Source organism: Tenrec ecaudatus, chromosome 11, assembly GCF_050624435.1.
Source record: "Tenrec ecaudatus isolate mTenEca1 chromosome 11, mTenEca1.hap1, whole genome shotgun sequence".
NCBI lineage: Eukaryota > Metazoa > Chordata > Mammalia > Afrosoricida > Tenrecidae > Tenrec > Tenrec ecaudatus.
The window spans coordinates 69,106,973-69,130,465 of NC_134540.1; the positions used below are offsets into that span (position 1 = coordinate 69,106,973).

Here is a 23,493-nt window from a genome sequence, read left to right on the forward strand (position 1 = left end):
GAATATATATGGGGTGGGGCATGAGAGCGATCCTAGATGCGACATTCCATTGGAAGCTTTTGCAAGGTCGCTCCCATTTTGTAAGAAAGTGTCCCCTTTCAGAATGACTGGCCAGTCCACTCATTGTCAAAAAAATCTGTTTGTCAAAAAAATCTGTTTGTCTTGGATTATTGTCAGGCACACAACTCTGTGTCACAAAAGTGTAAAGTCCCTGCCAAGGAGAACCTAACTAGAATACAACTGACCCTCATGTATGACCCTATCCTCCTGCCTTCCTTCAGAATAGTGGGTTGGAGGTTACATCAGACACAGCTGCCACGGTCTCCCTACAGCCATTCTGGAAGGTGGTGGGGGGGCGGTGCGGGGCATGTTCTCACAACATGGGAGAGACCTTACAAAAGACTGCAGGGCAGAGTGCACCCAGCATAGACCTCCTGACACACACAGAGCAGGCCAGGGGATGAGAAAGGCAAGTGAGATGCAGTACACCATCGTACGTGTCTTTCTCGCTGAAATGGCGACGGGAGACGGGGACCCATCATTAAGCAGCAGACAACGGACCTCACTGCACGACCCTGCCCTGGGGCTGGACTGCCAGGAATTCTGCCCCGGCATGTTCTTTCCACTGTGGCTATGCCAGCATCCTGAGAGACGGAGGCCCAGTCCCGGAGCGGAGTACAAGGGAGCTTTGCTCTGACACTTCTCTGGCTGCAGCCTTTCCCCCACAGGAAGCAAGCAGCCCACTTCTCCAAGTACCCCAACTCTGGGTGTCCTGGCCCAGAGAGCGGAATTTCTTTCCTAGGAATATGGTATAGAAGTGCCCCCACAGCCCCCTGGGGTAGCCACGGGCAGCTGTCTGCAGACCTGTGGACAGAGCTTGGGTGGCACACTAGAGGATGTATGTGGGAGGCTCTCAGGGTATGTGGTGGAGCTGGAGGGGCAGGGGGAGGTGGGGGGAGGTGAATGGGCAGGGGAAGCTCCTCCCCATGCTGCACCCTTCAGACACACAACTGCCAGGAGTCTGGGAATTCTAGGCTGGCTTTTCAGATGAACGAAGGTATGTTTGCCCAGGCAGGTGGGCAGTGTTGAACCTTGTATTCCACACTCTGTAAGCTCTTCTTACCCAGGAACCGAGGTCTATGATGTGATGATGTGTAGCCCCCCAACCCCCGTTTGCATGCTTGCCCAAAGTGCCCCCCTACAGAAAGGGCAGACCTGTGCCAGGGACCCAGAACTAGGCTCAGCTAAGCCTCGTGGAGCCAAGTTCGTTGCCCTCACGCCTGGAAAGAGGCTAGTCGGCAAGGGAGCAGGAGAAGACGGCATTCACCTTGGTTCCTACAATGAGGACAGGAGACTTCCTCTTAAGAGCAACAGAAGTTTGGAGATCCACAGGGTGGAGTCTGAGCAGCCCCGAGGGGCTGGGCCGGGGGACACTGTCCTCGGGAGCAGAGGCCTTCCCACTGAGGCTTCCCTGGCACAAGGGCCCTGGGTCCCTGTTCTCAGTCTCAGGGCCAGGCCACCTTTCCAGGAAGTCTGGTGGACGAGTTCTGCTCACCGGGTGCCAGAGGACCAGCTTGAGGCCCCTCGAGCGCTTGTGTGCATGTGCACGCGTGCGTGCATGTGTGCACACACGGATACAGCAGTATGCATGGCACCTGCAGGGGAGGCTACTGTTGACTCTTGCCCATTGATTCTGTAGCACACGGCATGGGAGACCCTTGGCGACCACCCCTCAGCCCACTCCTCTCAGCTCCGCGGGGCTCTCAGCTCCTTTTGCAGAACTGCCTGTTGCTGCAGGCCTCTAAAGTCCCCCACCCACCTCTTCTTTACAGCATAACAGGGACAGTTGAAAGAGCCACGAGCGAGCAACAACAGGGCTTCGCTGATTTTTGTAAAAATAACTCCAGCTTTGTTTTCAGAACCAACATGGGGGTGGCGAGCATGAAACAGGGGCTTTCAGCTTCCTGGCAACACATCCGAGATGTTTCCAGCCTCCACCACGCTGAGAGCCGGCCCTCTAGAGCCTCTATGTCAGGGCATGGGCAGCCCTGTTCAGGTGGTGTGGCCTGGCTGGTGGCCACACAGTGCTCACTAGCGCCCTCTCTAGCTCAGGCGATCTGTCCCAGAGCAGACAGTGCTCAGGCATGTGTGCGGCTGTCTCTTCTTGGTCTCTGACTCTAGAGACAAGGGCCCAGAGAGGGGTCTCCCCCCCTTCCCCCCTGCAGGCTGGTCACAAGTCCTTAGTCCCCGGAACTAAGTTCTGGACCCCAGCATCTCAAGGGGCACCTCCTTCCACTGGGGGGGGGAGCACTGGTGCCAGTTCTGCTCTCCATTCCCACTGCCACCACCTCACTGCTGGGGGCTGTCCCCTCCATGTGCACTCACTCACTTTGCTCCCCTCTTCCCCAAGGCTCTGTCTCCACTGCATCTTTTCCCTGAGGGCCAGGCGAAGCTCCTCCTGGGGAACCTGGGTTTCTGGTCACCCTCCAGTTCAGCTCCTACATTGACTTCTGGCTCCTCCCCAGCCAAGGCCAAGCTCTGGACCCAGGATTCAGAACATCCCACCGACGGCCCCCAGCCCACTTGTCCTGTCCCCTCCTTTCAGTATGTCCCCTCCTCTCAGTATGCTTTCTGGCCTGTCCACAAAGACTGTCCTTTGAGTGGAACATACCTTCCCCTCTGTCACCTCTGCCTTCGTCCACACTGCGCCTCTCCCAAGAAGGCACTGCCCACATCTCCATCGTGGAGGCCTGATTCACACACTCATGCCCAGGGCCAGCGTCGCAGGGCCACGCAGCACCTGCAAGCACAAGGCGCCTCTCCAGGGCTCTTCACCTCCACGTGCCCGGGAGGAGTCAGGCTCAGCACTTAGTCCGTGTCCTAGCCTGAGCACACGGACCCGCTATTCCTAGCTCCCTGTCTAGCAAGCCAGAGTTGTCGAAGCAAACATTTTTAAACAAATAAACTAAGGCACATTGGAGACCTGTAGGAACTCTGTCCACGGAGAGAAAGTGTGGACTTACAGAGATTGTACTTCTCTGGGCAGGCAGCGCCCCCCCCCCCCGCCCCACCCGTGTGGGCCAGTGCCCGGGAAGGGAACATTAATGTGGTCTCTTTGACATCTGGAAGCCTTGATACAAGTCGGAGCCACGGACGGGAGATCTGGGGAGAGAGCCGGCTGCCAAGTCCTAATGGGGGAGGTTTCCACAAGGGAACTTGGGCCTTGGAAGCAAACCAGCGTGGTTTCTTTCTACGCGCGGGGCACCACAAACCCAGGGGGCTCTTCTTGGAGCCTTTTCGGGGTTCTTCCTACAGAGCAGATTATAAGGAGAGCCATTGGGGTTTGTGGGCTCCAGGCAAAGTCCTGAGAGGGAGCACGCTAGTCCTTTCAGCCTGGGGCTAATGTGGCCATTCACTCAGGTCGTCTGGACCCCGCTTTTTGGAGCGCATTGTCTTTCCTGTGTGGGAAGGTGGTTGCCACTTGGAAGAAGACACGGAGACACCCTGTCACCAATTCACCCCTTGACATGCTGGCTCACAGATGGCCAAAGGCTTCTCGGTATGGGTCTGCACGGAGCTTAGCGAGGGAAAGGCTGCAGAAGCAGAGCCAGCCTCTGCGGTGACCACTGCCACCCATGTCTTCTCCCCCGTGGATGCCCCGCAGCCAGTCAGAGGCCTCCTTCCCTACGGGAAGGACAGCCACTGCCCCATCAGCAGATCCCCTTGCGCCTGAATGCAATGACCTCAAGCCGAAGGCCTCCACCATCACTGTCGAGCTGGGAGACGAAGAGCTGGCTAATTTAGAAAACCGAGAGCTGCAGACTCCTGGCACGGCATAAAAATGGAACACGTCAAGTCTGACTCATGGTGAGCTATAGGACGAGTAGAATTGCCCCTAGGGGTTCCAAGGCCGTACTTTTTCTGGGAGCAGAAAGCCCCATCAGCCTCCCATGGAATGGCTCTGGAGTATAACTGCCGACCTTCTGGTTAGTAGCCCAACATGAAATCCCCTACGTGACCAGGGTTCCTTAGAGATGAGGTAGCTCTTAGACATTGCCTGGGGGCAGGGCTTGTATCAGCTGGACTCCAGGTAGCTCCCAATCATGCCAGCCATACACACCTATCCAGAGAGATGGCACCCAGAGAGAGGAACCACCAAGTACCTGCTGGTGGGTCCGAACTGCCGACATGCGGATCGCAGCCCAACGTGTCACCACAACACCGTCAGAGCTCCTCCTTAAGCTGTGTACAGAACAGACTGAAATGTTGCCTAATCCTGTGCCATCTTCAAGGTCACCTGCTCATTTGAGTCCACTGTGATGGCCAGTGTGTCCAGCCATCTCACTAAGGGCTCCCTTCTGGTCTCTGACCTGCTACATTACCACCCACCGTGTCCTTTCCTCATGACCAGTCTTCCCTGACGCTATTTCCAGAGCAAGTGAGCCAGCGTCTTGCCTGCTTGCTTCTATGGAGCTCTCTAATGGAATTTTCCCGAAGACTGATTTGTTTATTCCTTTGGCAGTCCACAGCAGATGGGAAATCCTTTGCCAAACTCAGAGTTTGAATACTTTAGTTCTTCATTTTTATGCTATTCGACTTACACATACATATGAAAATGACTGAAGAGACCAGAGCCTATGTGATAATCATCAATGGGACATCTTCACTCAAAAGGGGACAAAACAGCATTTGCGGGGTCTTTTGTACCAGATTTGACCAATGCAGTAAGTCATCCAAGTTCTTGAGGCTTGTTTCCGTGGAGACGCATGGTATAGGCCCTGATATTCTGGTTTGCAGATTCGCCTCTCAGTGGCACAGGCCACTTAATGATCTCTCTGTCCACCTGTCATGGTGACTCTACTCCAAGGTCCATAGGCTCTGGGTGTCTGGGCTGAATGGGATCCTGCTCCTCCTCTCCTGCCTTGGTGTCCAGACCACCCCTTCCCTCATCACCTGGACCTCTCCCCCCACCTCACCGAGTTACTCCCCAAAGTCCTACCGATTCCTTCACCTGAAAATCCCCAGGGCCCAGCTCCTTCTTTAGCGTCCCTGATGCCTCTGCCTTTCTGCTCGTGGCTCCCCATGGGTTCCCTTGGAACAGCCTCCTCTGATGGTTCAAGTCCACTCCAAAGCAGATAAATCTTCCTGAAGCCCTAATCTGGCCATAATTCCCCCCTGCCTTAAATCTCCTCACAACTCCCAGTGAGGTGATGGTTGACAATAAAGGCCCCTGGGCTGGGTGCACAAAACCTCTAGGGTACCTGCCTCTTCTTACGCTCAGCACCCCATGTTTGCCTCGCACCTCAGCCACACCCCCAACCCCCCAGCCAGCAGCTGCTGGAATCACCTATACATTCTTAGGCTTCCAGCCATGATCTTCTTTCTGCCTGTAATGTCCTTTCCGTCTTCCTAACATAAGGAAGCCCTATCTGTCCTTCAAAACTCAAGGTCTCAATTGTTGACTCGATTGCCAGGGGGTTTATGGTAGGCTGCGTGTCCCATGCAGTGAACTTCTGATCTGACCACGTCTCTCCTATGCCCTCCCAGGGAGGCCCTGGGCGGTGTACATGTTGAAGTGGCTTGCATTAAGCCGGAGGGCTGGAGTTTCAGTCCAACCTGAAGCATGTCAGCAGAGAGGCCCAGAGGACTACTTCGGGAGTTAACCATCAAAACCCCGATGGAGTACAATGCTCCTCTGACAACCATGGGGTCACCGTGTTTGTAGTGGGCCCGGTTGAAATTGAATTTTGCTTGGTTTGGGGTGTTCTGGAGCACCGTGTCTTTGCTAGCCATGGCAATGGCTGTGGAGGGCCTCCCATTGGACTAGGCTCCTTCAGAGCAGGGGCCCCCCCTTGCTTGTAGACTTTATTCCCCAATTTTAACGCCATTCCTGGTATACAACAGGCCTTTAAGCAATGCTTGTTGGAGGAGGATGAGTGAGTGAAGGAGGTTAAGAATGGCGATCCATCAGTGTGGCATCTGGAGGACAAATGAGTAGAAGTTGGAGTCAAGGGGACCAGTCTTAGGTTTACAGTGTCCCTTCTCCATGGGGCACTCACACCGTCGAAGAAAGTCCTCACTCTCCCAGAACCCCCTGTCAGATTTGAGGCAATTCCTTCATCCACTTCTTGGGATCATCAGTGGTTCACGTGTGAGACAGTTAAGCTTTATTGTACCAACCTGGCTGATAAACACATGTGGGGCTGGTTGAAGGGCAGAGGGATAAATGGCTCAGGGAGCCTCATCCTTCTAGTTCTCGGGTCTCTTGCTTTCTGATGGTCAGACCAGGGTGCAGCTGCGTTAGCTAGTTCCCTGCTTCAGCTGGCAAGACCCACTTCCTGCAAGACATCCCTGAAGAAGCCACATGGACCCACCCCGATGCAGCCCTGGGTGCTGGAGCAGCCGTGTAGAGACCCCTGCCTGCGCTGAGATGCTTACACATTCACTGATTCTGCTTCCCTCCTGCAATCGGCGTCATTGCGTGTGTTTTGTGAGATGGAGGAGGACTTTGTGGATCATTGTTGGACATATGGACTAATGTTTAACTTATGGGCTTGGACAGCACTAGATTGGGATGGTTTCTTAATGTACAATTACTCTTTATATAAACCTCTCTCTTATACACATGAGTTTCTGCAGATTTGCTTCCCTAGTTTACCCAGACTAAGTCAACCTGTTTCTTGCAAGAGGCAAGAACAGAGCAAACAGGTTCTCTGGGCAGAGCCGAGGCTGGCCCTGTGCAGGTGGGGCTTAAGGCACCTTCAGTTTTCAGGGTATAACCGTATGGGTTTCCTTTATTTGTGGTTGCAAAAATTTGTTTATAGCAGTTATCAGAAAAATTCAACTACAGGTCCATGGCTAGGAATGGGTTTGTATAACAATGTATTTTGAATGCTCAGAGCTAAAGACTTATACGGTTCGATATGAATATTAGCTAGTGTTTTTTACCCTTTACTTCTAATATTTACTTCATCAAGAAACTATATTCCATATTGAGAAACAGCTCTTTTGAACACTTCAAAAAACCTCCCCCTACCACCCCTGCCGTGTTATGTTCTCTTGACAAGCGTACTCTTTTGGTTCACTCGTTTCCCGCTCCTGATCACAGTCAGCAAAGGTTACAAGGCAGCCATCCTTTATCGCCTTGCTACAGGGGCAAACGGAAAGTGCCTGGTGGCAACCCAAAGGCTGGTTGGTGCAAACCCATCACTGGTCCACAGGAGCAAAGTCCTGGTGATGTCCTGAAAGACAGCGGTTTAGAAAGCTCGGTGGGGCAGCCCTCCCCGGCCCCTTGGTTGTTGTGAATTGAAATGGACTTGTCTGCATATAACAACAACAGGTTGCTCATGGGCATAGTGTGATTGTTTCTCCCCACCCCCAATATTCTATGTCTCTTGAAACATGGATTACAACATGTTCAACACTAACATCTCACTGTGTACATACCTCCCCCCTTTTTCTTTTTAGTTCTCACATTTCTGAGCAAAAAAAATCATCTTCAAGTTAAGAGAGCATCATGTTTTCTCCCCAAATGAAGCTCCATAACTCATAAGTACAGGGAGACATAAACCCGTGAAAAAAAGACACGGCACTATTTTTCCTCCTGGCATTTGGGATCCAGGATAGGTTAAAAATGAGGTTTTTATCTCTGGTGATTTATCAAACTTGAGATTTCACAAAAGATAAACAGATGCAGTGCAGAAAGAATCCATCATCTTAATGCCTCATTTGGACACTCCTGGTACCTAAAGGGTGTCTATGAAAGAGCTCCCTTCCAACGGTGCACACATTGTTCCCACGGTGCACACAGCGAATTCTTGTTTGTAGGACACAGGTGAAGCCAACAGAAGCCAGAGACAGCTTTAAAGAAAATGGTCACCTTTGAAATAGACCGGTTATTGATGGATAAAAACACACAGGATGGAAAGAAAAACCTGGTGTCAACAGACAGTTGCTTGCTTTTTTTTTTCTCCCTGTAGTTCATCTTGGGTTTTGTGTGGGAGGCTCGTGTGAACATAAAGGTTATTTGCTAAATGTTTTGTGAGATTAGAACAAGTTGTCCTTTAAAGCCTAAATTTAAAGTTAAGGTTTATTGTAAATATGTCTAACTTTACAGTATGGGGTACAGGACTAGAGTGTTAAATCAAGCCAGACCTAGCATTACACCCAGACCAGAGTTCTCAGGCTTCTAATCTCAGCCACTGTGTAAAGTCTCATTTCTCAACCATTTTCCTAACAGGAAAATCACAATCACGAAAGAATTATTTTACGAGATGTTTTATGTGGCACTTTTTGTGCCACAAAGTTTCACCCACTAACCCGGGGACGCGTCTCCCTTGTGAAAACGTGTAGGCGTCCGGAGACGAGAAGTCTGTGTGGACTGCAGCGTGGGCCATGGCAAGCCCTCCTAGTAGGGACCATCTCCTGGCCCGAGCAAAAAAGCTCAGCGCAAAGGCAGGGGAGCGTGCTTTTTCTGCCTCTTCAGCAGTGCTCGGCTACTAACCTCAAGGTTGGTGGTTCAAATCGACCTGGAGACACCCTGAAGACAGGTCTGGCCATCTCCGTCAGACAGCTCACAGTCATGGAAAACCCAGTGGAGCACACTCCTGCTCTCACACCAGTGGGGTCTGCCCCGTGAGTGGGGGCCAACACAATGGTGGCTCCTGAGGGGGTTGCTTGTTTTGTGAGCAGATGAGCACTGGGCCACCAGCGAACAGCCAGGGCAGTCGTGTAAAGCCTCGAGCAGCTGCCAGGGAGAGCGATGCGGCTTTGCTGCCCCTGTAAGGACTGACAGCCCCAGGGCCCACAGGGGAGATTCTCCTCTGTCTCACAGGGTCCCCTGCGCATCGGAATCAACACGTCGGTACGAGTGGGTAGACAGCGCGTCTCCTGCTTGTTCGAGCTGCGTGACCTTGGACAGCACATTTCACCTCTCTGTTCAAATGCAGAAGCTGGTGGGCCCTTCCTCCTTACCCGGGCAACAGACAGTTAGTGTTCCACGTGCTTTGCTTCCAGCCTCCGTGACCAGAGGGCCGGGTCGCGCTGGGAAGATGAAGGAGAAAGGAGCGCAGTGTGGCGCTTGCTAAGTGGCTCTTTCCCTCAGCCTTCGCTCGGGGCCTCATCCACTGACCCCTCTCTGAGCCTCATCTCCCCACACGGTCACGATGCCCCACACATTTTTTCCATTTAATCCCCAGAAACCCTGTGAGACTGGAAAAATAAGGAGTATTATTCAGAGGCAAACTCAGCGAGGGCAGAGAAAAGCAGGGCCCGTCAACTCTAATACAGGAAAGTATGTGTTAAACAAATATACTCAGCCAAAAATCCTCCCCAAGTTCAAGAACGTCAGCACCGCCTCCCTCCCTGATTGTCGGTAGAAAGGAAAACCCTTGGGGATGGGGAACGAGCGGGGAGGGGAGACGCCTCTCAAAATCTGGTGCTCAAGTGGCCTCACAGAGCAACTTGCCGGGCGCCCCACACTGTAAGCGTGATCCCGGAGGACGGCTGGCCCCCTCTGAGCCTCAGTTTCCTCCCCTGTACAAGGAGGCCATGCAGTTTATGAGGATTGAAGAATACCAGAGCCAAGCCCCCAGTAGACAGTGAAGCTTTCAACAGACAGGGCTCACTGTGACCTTGAGGCGCCCCTGGGTGGTGGGGATGATTCGACGCTCAGTGGACAGCCACAAGGTTGGCAGTTCGAACCCCTGTGCTTCCGGAGGTCACATCCTTGAAACCCTCTGGGATGGTTCTGCTCTGGGCACGTGAAGTGGCCAGGAGTCAGCAACTAACAGTGACAAGCTGTGAGCACAACTGCGGGCCTATAATATGCAGAGGCCCAGTGAGAAAGGGGCTTACCGGCAGCATGCGGGCCATGCGCGCCACTGTCCTCCACAAAGCAAAGATCATTCTGGGGTTAGAGGCTGCTCGTTTCTCTCCTCCCCCCCGCCCCCACACACGCACACACACTTCCCAGGGCAACTGAGTCCTTGGGTCGTTTGTCATAAAACTGTCTCGTACATTACCACCACCTTCAAAGGAGAGTGAGTTAGCAGAGCTCTCTAAAGATAGCTCTCTGGGCAACAAGCGCCTATATTCTGTATGATGAAGGCTCTCGGGGGCTTGGCCAAGGTGCCGGGCAGTGTGACAGCACTCTGGGAGAAAACACCACTTAAGAGCCTAGGGCTGGCCGACCCAAACCTCAAGCTCACCTGCAGTGCTATGGGGAGATAGCCAAGCCATGTGGAAGGAAACAGCAGCATGGTGTGACTGACGGGAGCAACCCTCCGCTAGCTACCGGCATGCACTGGCTGGTGGGAAAGCCTGGATGGATATGCCCCCTTGGCCCTGCCCCGGGTGTGGAGAGGCTGTCTGCATCTCTACCTGTGGTAGTCTGGGCAGACTAGAGAAACAAATTTATAAACATACTGATGTTTATAAGAAAGAACTGTATATACAAGAGCAGTTGAATATTGAGAAAACATCCCTTCCGAGTCCAGATCAAGTCCACAAGTCTGATATCAGCCCATATGTCCGATACCAATCTTTAAAGTCCTCTTCAGACTCACAAAACACATGCAATGATGCCGAATGCAGGAAGATCACAGGCCAGTGGGTGGGAAGTCGTGTGGATCCAGTGGCATCTCAGCGCTGGCAGGTGTCTCCACATGGCTTCTCCAGGTCCAGGGCTCTCATAGCCATCAGTGTAGATCCATGTGTCTTATCAGTAGAAAGTCTCTCAGGGAGTCAGTGTAGAGAGTGTGTCCCGCCTCCAAAGAGGAGATAAAGGAGTTCCCAGAATCCTCAGGAGAAGGCTGTGCCCACAGAGAAGCCTCATTGGCTATGATTGTATAACCCACCACAGCACCTTTTCCCTTTTCCTATGTCCCGGTGCTGGAGAGGCATGGAGGTAAACTCCCAATGTTGCAGCGTAATCACCGCCATGTGGTGGGCTGCCATCCACATGGTGGGCGGTTCAAAACCTCCGCCAGCGCCGAGGGAGAAAGACTGCTTTCTACTCCCGTAACCCATTACACTCTGGGAAACCCACGGAGGGTCGTGGTGAGTCAGCCTTGATGGGAGGCAGTGAGTTTCATTTAAAGCAGAGCAGGCCTCGGGCTGAAAAGAAAATGGACTCTCGCGAGATTTTCCCTGCAGACGTCCACGTAGTCTCCTGCGCCTCAGTCTCCCTTGGTGCCAGCACTGGGTGGGTGTGGCTCTCTCCCTGGACGTTGCCATGATCCGGACTTCCAGGGGCACCTTCCCGGTGTTCCAGGCTTCTGGCAGTAGAGCCCTCAGCGTCCCTGCGGTTCTCCAATCCCTTCGGGACATGCAAACATCCCGTGGGCCTCTTCCGGCCACTGTGCACTCCCTGAAATGCTAGCCTGGGATGGACCGCAAGGCAGCCCCGCAGGACTGGCACCACCTCCAACGTCACTCAATCCACACGGGATTTCGGACTCAAGTCATGGCCTTTGATTTTTCTCAGCTCGCATAACACAGTGCACATTCGAGGAGGTGGTGAACTGCATCGCCCTAAGTCCTTCGAAGAGGAATGCCAAATCTAAAAGCAAATCAAGGTGCACGTCCTTTGTTAAAGGACAGCCCATTATCAAGTGGGAGGAAAATGAGGATCATGTGAACAATAGGGGATGGTACTAATAGACAAAATGCAGAGATAATGCATTGGTATTATCAAAGGAAGTCTTGTTTGGAAACAAGTATTTCCCCGAGAAGAGACTCAAATTCATCTCTGATAGGCAGGACCACACACTATTATATATATATCTTAAGGTGAAGATTCAAATGTGTTAGTCTCTTTACCGAGAGCCACAAAAGGGATGTCCTGCTGCGTCACGCGAAGGACGCAGGACCTGAGAGAGAGAGAGAAGCAAGAACCAGTTCCGTGTGCAGTTGGCAAGAGTAGATGCACTTTATTCTAGAAATGTGCTTCGCTTCTCTCTGCACTTTTTGCATTTTTTAAGAGCTGGTATACTCTCCGGGGCTCAGGCACGGCCAAGCTATAGCGCTGATATTTCTCAGGCAAGCTAAAAACAGACCTCGTAGAGACTCACCATTCATCACCGTGATGGTTACACCCCACTTCAGAAACCACAGGAGACTGGGTAACATTTTTATTTCGAGCATGGTTTTCCTGAGTCTTCAGGTGACAAACGGATACTGACACCTGAAGACTCCTCCATGCGACCCCCCCCTTTGTCCCTCCGTGCGACACGCCCCCCCCCTTTGTCCCTCCGAATAACAGCAGGATTCCAGCTTCCTTTTCACTGTGACTCACATCCCTCCTTTGTGCTCTTCCAGAGGCCTCCAGGGCCAACATCTGGGCAGGTCACCGAAGACTGATGAGCTCCTTCCACGCCTTCGCCCAGCCCCGGGAGACCTCTTCAGGACGGGCCGCGTGCTCTGTGGCTGTCCTGACACGTCGGCGCAGGCTTTCCCGGGGAGTGTGAGCCTGGTGCGCCCGGTCGTCCTGACCCGAGTTGCCTCATTACCGACGGGCTTCTCTATTCTGCGATCTTCCTGGGATTTGTGGACACCGTCAGGGGGAGGACGCTCAGTACTTTTCTTCTGTGACTGCACAGGGTCAGATGCATTTCATCCGCTATCAAAGGTTTTGCCATGGTGGCGACCCAGGGGTGAACAGCACCCATTTGGGTTTGTGTGCAGGCACCGGCGCTACAGCATCAGCAAATCCTGGGCAGGCTCTCTGGGTGCTGAGGTGTCCTGCTGCCAGCGAAGCCATTAAGGCTTCGCTTTCTTCCGTCTGTGTGTCTGTCTGTGGTTCTGGAAACAGAGGGCTTTGTGGAGCAGCCACGGGCATGTGGCTGTGGTTGAGTTAGCAGAAGCCGTGATGTCACAGTGGCTACGCCTTGGGCTGATATACGCAAGGTCTGCAGTTTGAAACCCCCGGCTGCTCTGAGGGAGAAAGGTCCCTGGGGGTTTCTACTTAGTCCCTGAACTGTCACCTTCACAGGGGCAGTCCTACCCTGTCCCATAGGGCCGCCAGGCACGGGGATCCACTGGATGGCAGAGTTTGTTTCTGTTTCGGTTTGTCTGTCTCATGGAAACCTGTGTAGTACAGTGGTGAATGGCCTCCCTGCTAGTGGGAAGGTTGGGGGTTGAGGCCTTTGAGGGGCACTTGAAAGAAGGCCTAGAGATCTACTCCTGAAAAGCAGCACCCGCCTGAGAGGACCCTGGAGCACAGCGCCCCTCTGGGAGCCAGCCGGAATTAACCTTTCTCCTCCTTCCTCTTAAGTAAGGGGATCGTGCACGGAGAGCTTTTGAGAGGGTGGGGGTGGGTGCTGAAAGCACCAGGACTGTTGAGAAGAGGGCCCCCCCTCTGGGCCCAAGGGTCCTGAGCAGACACAGAAACCCCTGCCAGGCCCCAGGCCCTGAGCTGCTGCCCAGACGCTCCGAGCTCGCTCAGGCGCCTTCTGACTATCATTTAGTTCCACAGAGAGAGTTCCTCAAGAGAAGGAAGATGCTAGCTGGCTTGGTTTGGGGTTGTTGTCTTTTTGGGGGGTCAGGTTGTTTGTCTTCGGATTTGTTGACACGTGTCTGGGATCTGGCAGCCCCGTTTTAGCTTGGCCACTTTGCAATTGCAGTCAAACCACCTACGGTAACTATTCCCAGACCTCCTCATCGACCACACTCAGACGTCCACTAGCTCAGTGGGCGCTAGGCGGCTCCTCCACTGGCCCGGGTACTGACTGTGGAGACTCCTACCCTGCGGCAGGAGGACAAGCCATGTGCATCCCAGAGAAGAAGCTTCTAGACTCTCAGAAAGGTGGTAAAATGTGCAAAGGGGGTGAAGAGGGGTGCTTGGTCACTGAATCACTACAGAGAGCATTTGCCTTAGACTCCTCTACAGGGCCAGTCGGGGACAGACCAGCGACCTCTGCCTGACCTTTGCGATCCTCCATCCTCCATGTGCCTCCTCTTCCTGCCAAACCAATCAGAAAGAGGGGTCTGAGTGAAGCCACAGGCGCCCTGGTGGTACAGTGCTTACACCTCGGCTGCTAACCCAACCCCCAGGGGCCTTCGGGAGAAAGGTGACCTTCTGTTTTGGCAAAGATTACCATCTTGGAAGCCCATCCCGATGGGGCAGTTGGACCCGGTCCCCCAGGGTCACTCTAAGTTGGAATCGACTCGATGGCTGTGGGTTTGCTTTGGCTAGTGAGGCAATGGTTAGGGCGAGTGTGGACCCGGCGTAGATGGGCCAGCCTGGGGTGGGAGCCCTGTGCTTGCAGTCTTCTGTGCCCAGGAGGAATGCAGTGGTGTGGGGGGGTGGGGAGAGGAGGGGAAGAGAGGCTGTCCTCTCTGCAGTCCGCTAAACATTGTTATCCTAAGCTCAGCTAAGAGCTGCACAGGGCTGGGCTAAGCCATTTGCTGCTGTCCAGCTCCTATGAGGGTGCCTGGGGGGGGCGGGTCTGGGCATTCCCACAGCTATCAGCACTGTGGCAAGTCATATCTGGCACTGGGCTCTTCTGGAGCTGCTTGGTTGGGAAAGGAAGGTGGGGTGCAGGCCAAGAGGTTGGGTAGGATTCCGGCATTCCTAGGTTGCTGGTCTAACAGACCCCACTGAAGAATGAGGTGGGGCCACGGATGCACTAGGAGCCGGAACTGGGCTAGTGACGAAAGCTGGCCCAACCTTTCTGAGGCCAGGAGGACTCAGCAGAGCCCAGCGGTCCCGTGTGCCTTTCTCGTTTGACACGTCCCCCCGAGCAGGGTCAAGGTGGTGAACGTACAAGGCGATGATTAAGCAGTGGCCTCAGTGGCAGTGTACCCGCTCTTCTTGGATTATGCTTGCTTTTTAATGGCTGTTTTAGTTTATATTACTGTGGACTTTTGAAGCCAAAATGAGGTTCGGGGGTTTCCAACCTCACCATTACGACATTTGGGGGCCAGGCAGTTCTTTGTTAGAGGGGCTGCCGCGCCTTGTTAGATGATTAGCAACACACCCGGCCCGTATTCTCTAGAATTCAGTAGCACCCCTCCCCGTGCTCCCAGTGGCAGCCAACAAAAATGTCCCCCACGCACTGCCAAATGTCCCGAGGGCCCCAAGTGGAAATTGCTGAACCAGCTACTCACTGATGTGTGGATTAGGCTCCAGCAGTTGGTTCGAGTATTTAAAGCTTGCCAGGCGGTGACCCTGAACAAATGATTCCTTTCATAAGGATCAGCCCCAAGCTGGTCCCTCTCAGGTGAAGCCGCAGACTGGCCCAGACTGCCACCTTCCCCAAGCCGCTGTGCCACCCCGTCATCTCTAACGTCACCACTGCCTCTCCCCACAGCACGCTTCCTCTCCTCGGCGCCTCCGGACGTTCTCTGCCACGTCTCACAACATCCATGAACTGCACTTCGGCTTGAGGGGTTCATTAAGTCAGCGAAACCCGAAGTTACAGCAAACCCACTGCCACTGAATGGACAACGGCTCACCGTGACCCTACATGACAGACAGTAGCACTGCCCCAAGGGGTTCTGAGATGTACACAAAGCCTCACTGTCTCCCAGGGGGCGGTAGCAACAGGCCATATGATTCATGTTCCAAATTAACTGGGAAGTCGACTGAGACCTCTGGGAAGCCAGGCTACAGTTGTTCCATCCGGACAGCGTCCAAACAAGAGTGCTTCCATGGTCTACTGCTGCCAGGCTCTGCCAGCTGTGGGCCTCGTCTCCTTGTCTCACAACATGTCTGGCTGTTACAGCTTCTTCGGGGTTACAGCTTCTCCTCCTGCTTTCTCGCCCCATGTGTTTACCCGAAAACCTGTTTGGTTGGCTGCTCTATAAACAAGTTATTCAATTCGATAAGGTGGTTTTACTTACCCTATTTGTAAAACAAACAGACCAATTCCTGCTATCTGCATAAAATAATCCAACCACAGGGCAGGTTGTGGTCCAACCCATTCTTCTTGGCAGAATTGTCCACCCAAGTCCAGAAAGGCCGTAGCTACGAGAGACCCACTGCAGTGCAGAACCTAGTAAGGCACCATCGCGTCACCCACCTGCCATGCCCTCCCCTGTGTTTCTTAGGAATGACACTCCTGGCTGGGAGGGTCACTTCTGAGTGCCAGCTTTATGGCAACTGGCTTCTGACTAGTGCAGCCGGCTGAATCACGGGAGCTGCCCAGAGCTTTGAGAGCGCCGGGTGGCCAATGTTCCCTGTAATTTGGGAATTCATTCACTTCACAAGCCTCTGTAAGCTATGTGGTAGTCTTATAATCGACCCAGGTGTTCCTGGGTGATGTCAACAAACAAACGAAAAAAATGGACGTTTGGCTGTTTAAACCGAGAGACACCTCGGCAGAAAAGCCTGGTGATGAACTTCTTACAAGAATCAGTCCTTGAAAACCCTCGGAGTCCGGTGTGACTCAGGGACACAAGAGCATGAGTAGGTAGCAACTGGACAGTCAGTGGTGTGGGCTAAACTCAACCCCAGGGCCAGGCTGGAATGCAGCCTGTGCTTTCTCTGCAGAGCCATGGTTCAGGTAACCTGCCAGGCCCATTCCCTCTCAGTCACAAATGCTCACAGAAGCCCACTGACCTTTGTGAATGTGCGCCAGGGACAGCGAAGCCACGTGGTGAAGGCATGAGTTCCAGGCACTGAAAAAGTCCTCCTTCTTGGTCACCACCTGTCAAAGGGGAGGAGACCAAAAGCACCTCTGGTCATATTCTGAGCGAATAAAATGCTGTAGCCAGACAGAAAGCATCCGATATTCCAATCAGTGTTAAGCACCGGCTGTGTAAAGCTGGCTGTACACCAGTTTCTGTGGCCTGCGAAAGGTACTCGTCAGAGGGAAAGTGACCAGTATGTACACGGATAGGACGTCCCCACACCTGCCCACTATGCTCTTGTTAGAAGGCGCCACCGTCAAGTTGGTTCTGACCCATCGAGGCCCAGGTGCGACACAATGAAACACGGCCACTCCTGCCCCCTCCTCTCCAGGACTGCCATGTTTGCACCACTGTGTCCATCTGTCTCACGGAGGGTCAGCTCTCTCACTACCTCTACTTGACCAAGCCTGACGTTCTTCGCCAGGGACTGGTCTAGCCTGATAACATGGCCAAGGTCCACGAGAGGAAATCTTGCCATCCTGGCTTCTGAGGGGCATTCTGGCCATACTTCTTCGCAGACAGATTTGTTTTCTCTTCCGGCAGGCCGCGGTACTTTCAACCCTTGGCCCCGGTACAAGTCAAATGCGCTAATTCTTTTCCAGTCTCGCTTATTCATTGTCAAAACGTGGGGCTACTGGTTGCCAATTCCTGATACTAACAATTAAAAAACCTGAAAATGGAGGGCTCAGACCCCTTTAAAATACGTAATAAAATCCAAATCTAGACGAGGGAAGTGTAGCAACACTTAAATTGTGAACACCTGGTTTGCAGAAGGCTTTGGGTGACAGTGGAGCCCAAAGGCCACTCTCAGGGCCCCCATGAATTCAATATCCCCTCTGAGTATAGCCCAGTGGCGTGGCTAGCCCTGCCATCAGGCAGCAGTGTAGAGTGGATTTGGGCAGATGCATTAGGTTCAACGGTAACCCCTTAGCATTGATCTTCCTTTTGACCCATTTTAAGTTGTTCCAATTTTTAATAGTTTCTGCTTCTTTTTGATGGCAGATTTTCTGTTTGGTCTACTCATTGTTGTTTTTTTTTTTTTGTTTTGTCTTTGCTTCCTGTTTATGTTTCGTATGGTTTTCTGCATATGAAACCCAGGATATATACATTTCTAGAGACAGTAACTGGACTAATCATTACCTGAGTACTTGACAGGGGAGGGTGGGGAGCTAGCAGCACTGAGCACGAGAAGGACAGGTTCTGACACTGATTGTGGTGACGACTGCGTGACTCTCATTAATGCGACTGAATGGCTCAGTCACATTATATCGCAATAGAAGCATGGGCACTTTTGTTTTTACTGAGGTCATTTTAATAGCAGTCCTTGGGTGTCACTAACAGTTATGTGTTCACCTGCTGATCAGACACTTGACGGTGCCCAAAGGTGCCCCGGGAGAAAGGCCTGGCTTCCTTCCAAACAATCCACAGCCCGAGTCCCGCATGGGTATGCAGGAGGCAGACTGCACCAGCAACAACTTGTCCCACTGGCCAGTTCCACTTCCTGACCTGGAGAATTTGAAGCGCCATAGATGTCTCTTCAAACTCGAAGCCTCACTCTGCCAACCTGTGCGCTCTCTCTCCCCAGGGGAGTCAACCATTTCCATTTGTTTTCAAACTGCCCCTGGGACATCGTTCTAAGGAATTGGCAGGTGGTAATTCCCACATTAGGAGCCCTGGTGATAGAGTGGTTACCCGTTGGGCTGCTAACCACAAGGTCAGCAGTTCAGAACTACCTGCTGCTCTGTGGGAGAAAGAAGAGGCTTTAAATGCCCATAAAAGAGTTACGGTCTCAGAAGTCCACCGGGGCAGTTCTCCCCTGTCCTACGGGGCTGCTCTGAGCGGGCTCTGATTGGAGGGCAGTGACTGACTTAGTCCCCACACTGGATCCACGTGAGGAATGAAACTCGGGGTCTGGCCTTGTGGCACGCTTACGTCATTTCTGCATGTGACTCTGGAGGGTTGACTCTGAGTAAGATGGACTTTCGATCACTTTAATGAAGGGACTGGGTTTTTTTTCTTCTTTATTTTAATTAGGGTGGAGACACACGCCTGGAACGCAGTAAGAACGAAGCAAACTCATGGAGGGGAGGAAGATGCCGAATCACGAAAGTAACAGCTTCAGTCACAAACTGCTCTGCTGGAGCCACAGTCGGATTCTTCTCTGATCCCAGAGTTAAATTTGGCACGTGTGACTCTTGCTCTGTTCCTTCTGTCTACCAGTCTTCTCTGTTCAAGGAAAGGCCACTCAAATAGACAATTAAAGGGCAGGTCTCATCCTCCAGTTGGTGGTAAAGCGATGCCACCCTGTGTGCACGGTGGGTTAGACGGCGATCTGCCTGCCTCTCTGAAGCTGCAGTTTTCACAGGGCCAGGCCGCCTCGCCCCGCGGGCGTTGTCAAGTCCAGCCTGGGACGAGCGCTTTGTGCGCCAGTAGAAAAACAGCTCTGCAGACAGCCCTCACCCATGTATAATTTAGCATCGTCACCCCAGGCAGCAGGCACTGTTTGGAGGACAATGTCTGTGTGCCTATAGGTCTTCATCGCAGCATGGCCTCTCATGACACAAGCTGGCCAAGACACTCCCTGAGCCCCAGGGAAAGAAGTCCCCAAATGCTACCCAAATGCTACTCTGGGAAATCCACCCAGAGGCTGGAGGGAGGGCTCTCTCGAAGGTGTCCACTGGGAGGAGGACAAAACATGAGGCAGCTAGCAGCTAGCAGCTTTGTATTCATAGAATCATGGACACTTGTTAGTTGTTTGCTTTTAAAAAAAACTCACTGTGTAGGCTCAGCTTTTCATTGGCCTGAACAGGAGAAAACCAGAGGCAGGCAACAGGGTGGGCCACACAGAGCCCGCCCCAGGCCGGGTCAAGGTAAACCTTGACCACAGTCTTGGCAAAATTCCCTTGAGGCTGCACCCGCCTCCAAAAGGAAAACAGCAAACCCCAAACTCACTGCCCTGGAGTTGATTCTGACTCATAGGGACCCTGCAGGGCAGGGTAGAACTGGCCCTGCGCTTCCAAGACAGTGACTGTAGATGCAAGTAGAAAGTCCCCTCTTTTTCCAAGGAGCTGTGGGTGGAGTCAAACTGCTGACCTTGCAGTTAGCAGCCCAACTCATAGCCACTACACCACCAGCACTGAGAGAGAAGGAAACAAAGCAAGTTCAAGTTAAAGGGCAAGGACAAGGCCCCTTGAAGGTTAGCCAGCCAATCCAAGTGCTGATCTCCCTAGGTCAACATCAGCTTCAGTGCTGCAGCAGAGACCATGGTGGCAGGTAACCACCCCTGACAGCAAGTGCCCACCACTCCTCCAGTCCAGAGAGTACCAGGTCTTGTGGTATGTCGACAGAAAGCCATCTTGGGTAAATAACCCCATCTTCCCAAAGAAGCAACTGACCAGAGGCCCCATCTTGCCCACATAGAGGTGATTATCAGGAACTATTATGCTGAAGCCACTGGGCCTGCACAGTGACCCACAACCCACGTGGGCGGGTCCACAAGGCCCAGCAGTCATGCTCCATGCTACCATCAAGTGGACAAAGAGAACAGGCTGAGGGTCAAACCCTAGCCCGGCCTCCACGTTTAGACACTTAACTCCCAACGCGTGCTGCCCACGATCGCAAGCCAGGCAGGCAGTAACTGGATGCACACTGTTGTTGGGGTCTAACTCCAGGGACCCTCCATGACAGCGTAGAACTGTCTCCTTGCATTTCCAAGGCTGTAACGTTACAGCAGCAGACAGCTACCTTTCTCCCACAGAGTAGCTGTGGATTCAAACCACTGACCTCGCATTTAGAAACCCAGCACTCCACCGCTGCCCCACCAGGGCTCTCTACGAAATGCATACGACTTTCAAATTTATGTCTTCATAAACAACACAGCGAAATGTCGGCTCTCAAACATCTAATCCTATCACCCTACCTCCCCCCACCCCCACCCTGAAAGTGACATCAAACTGAGTCTGACTCAGAGCAACTGGACCTGTGCTCTTCAGGGGGTTTGCAGGGGCCAAGGTTACAAAAGCCGACGGTCAGACTTTTCTTTCAAGGCTCCTCTTGGTAGACTCGAACCTCCGATGTTATGGCTAGCAGCTGATTCCATTAACTGTCTGTACCACCCAGGGGTGCTGCCACCTTCAAACGCCTTGCTAAGAGGCTTCAGGAGGAAGGGCTTTTGGTTGTTGGTTTGTTTTAATGGCATGATTGTGCTTTACTGTAAGTAGTAAACCAGCTCCCCTCAAACCTGCGTGTAAATCGTCTTTAAGCAAGCGTCATTCTTCCTAAAACGCACCTGGGCTCAGGCACTGTTAGGAGTACTTCACTGTATTTGCTCGTTAGTCCTCAGAACTCCTGGTTGGAAGTAGGTTCTCTTGAGAGCTCCATTGTACAGGTGGAAAACTATGACCCAGTGTGGTTAAGAAATTTGCCCAAGGTCGCTGTGCTGGGATGTGGCACAGGTGTTAGAGTTCACGCTCTCAGTCACAGGCTGCACTGCCTCCCAGTAGGCTGGAGGGGAGTTTCCTGGAAAAGCCTGCGCCCACAGAACATACTGTTCGCAGTGTGAACTGTCACACATAGGTGTGATGGCATGCCATGACACCCCCACACAAAGGCTCTCCTGAAAATGTATAAACTCCCTGCCATTGTGGAGACCCTATAGGGCAGGGTAGAACTGCCCCTCTGAGTTTCCAAGACTGCAAGTCTTTATGGGAGTAGAACACCCTGTCTTTCGCCAGTGGAGTGGCTGATGTTTACAAACTGCCGACCTTTCAGTTAGCAGCCCAGGGCGTAACCACTGTGCCACCTGAGGTCCTCTACAATAATATATGGGTTTCACTTAGAAAATAAACAAAAAACACCCATTGCCATCCAATTAGTTCCAAGTCGTAGCCACCCTGCAAGACAAAGCGAAACTAACTGCCACTTTGGGTTTCCAAGACTGGAAATTCTTTACGGGAGTAGACAGCCTCATCTTCTCCCTCAGAGCAGCTGGTGGGTTTGAACTGCGGACCTTGTAGCTAGAGGCTCAGTGCATAGCCTGCTATGTCACTACGGCACCTTTCCCTGATAAATCAGCACACAGAAAATCTAAGACCAAGCAGAACACATGAAAAAAGACAGCTGGACACCCACATGTAAGACAGTAGTCACAGTAGACCCAAGTTCACACAGTTCACTGAAGCGAATTCCAATGGGTCACAGACCTGAATGTAAAGTCTCTATCTACCCAATGTCTAGAAGAAAACCTAGCAGGAAATCCCAGTGACCCCAGGTGAAGTAAGGATTTTTGAAATAAGACCCCCTCCCCCACAAAAACGCTTGAATTTCACTAAATCTCTTTCGAGATACTGCTAAGAAAATGAAAAGGGAAACCACAGAGTAGGGCAAAAAGTATTTGCAAATCACATCCAACCCAGGATTGAAGAACAGGAAATGAGAACTCAGTAGTCAGAGGGCAAGCTCCAGTTTAGCACGTGGCTGTAAAAAGTGAACGGACGCTTCACTAAGGTAATAAAGGAAACGGCGGATAAATGTGCGTGCAGATGTTCGAAAGGTAGATTAAGAACCGAAGGAGATAGCCCTACACACTGAACTAAAAGTCCAAACCAAAGTCCCCTCGTCCAGTCTGACTCGCAGCAACCCTACAGGACAGAGTGGCACTGGCCCTGGGGGGTTCTGGGACTGTAGCTCTTTGGGGGAACAGACGGCCTCCTCTTTCTCTTGTGGAGAGGGGCTGGGGGTCTGAGCTGCTGGGCTTGCAGCTAACATACAGACCAACATGGAGCCCATGACGCCACCCGTGTTCCTGAGGGTGATAGCAGTTTAAATAGACTGGAAATATCCAGTATTCACAAGGAGCCGGAGCAGCTGGGCATCTCCGCTGGCGGGAACCCAGACTGTGACAGCCTCTTGGGAAACTGGCTCCCAGTTTCTTATACCGTTAAACATGTACCTACACCAGGACCCAGCCGCTCTGCTCCTAGGTACTCACCCAAGACCAACAAAAACAGGTGTCCACACAAAGACTTGTATGAAAACGAGCACAGAACATGTATTCATAATAGCCCAAGTGGGAACCAACCCAAATATGCACTGACCGAGGAATGCATCAATCAACCGTGGTCTACACAATGGAATAGGATGCGGCGCGAGACACAAAAGGGGCCTATCACAACCTGGGTGGCTCTCAAAATGCATTCTGTTCGGCAACAGAAGCCAAGTACACACACGCTGTGCTTCTGATCCCATTTATGCTAAATGACAGCCAAGGAAAAGATGGTGGTGGAGGGATCCGTGGTGTCAGGGGTCAGGCTGCTTGGGGGGCAGGGGCAGGGGGGAACATTTTGGAGGTGGTGGTGGTGAAGGGTTCTCCATCGAGATTGCGGTGGTGCTTACAGGACCATATGTGCATTTGTCAAAACCCAGTCAACTGTGCGCTTACGCACAGTTATATTTTTATACACACACGTGTGTGTGTGTGTGTGTGTGTGTGTGTGTACTACTATCTGAAATGTTTCCGGTTCGTGTCCACCCAGAAGTGCTTCCGAAGAAAGGCCAGGAGACCCATGTCTGGATAACCAGCCCTGGAAATCCCAGTGAAGCACAGTTCTTCTGACAGACACATTTGAGGCTGCCGGAAGTTTGCTGCTTTCTTGGGATGCCCTTTGCCTTTCCCTAGCAAGCCATTTTGAGGCCCTTCTGTGGTTTCTCCAAGCTTGAGCAGTCTTGAGCTCCAGTGGGTCCCCTGTCTTCACCCAGCCCCCGGTGATGACCAGCTAAGCTGACATGGTCTGTGCCCTCTCTTGGCAATTATCCTTCTTCCTCATCCCCAACTGGGATCACCCCGAGGCTTTGCACCACGGA

At 52.5% G+C, this 23,493-nt stretch overlaps 1 protein-coding gene across 1 annotated transcript in view; it reads right to left on the bottom strand.

Moving 5' to 3' along the window:
- ACOXL (acyl-CoA oxidase like) overlaps positions 1 to 23,493 on the bottom strand; it is a 360,344-nt gene that overhangs the window by 63,050 nt on the left and 273,801 nt on the right. Inside the window, exon 15 of the mRNA XM_075562669.1 lies at positions 16,562 to 16,649. Within this exon, the coding sequence (XP_075418784.1) occupies positions 16,562 to 16,649 (88 nt within the window). The remainder of the gene's footprint in view (positions 1 to 16,561; positions 16,650 to 23,493) is intronic.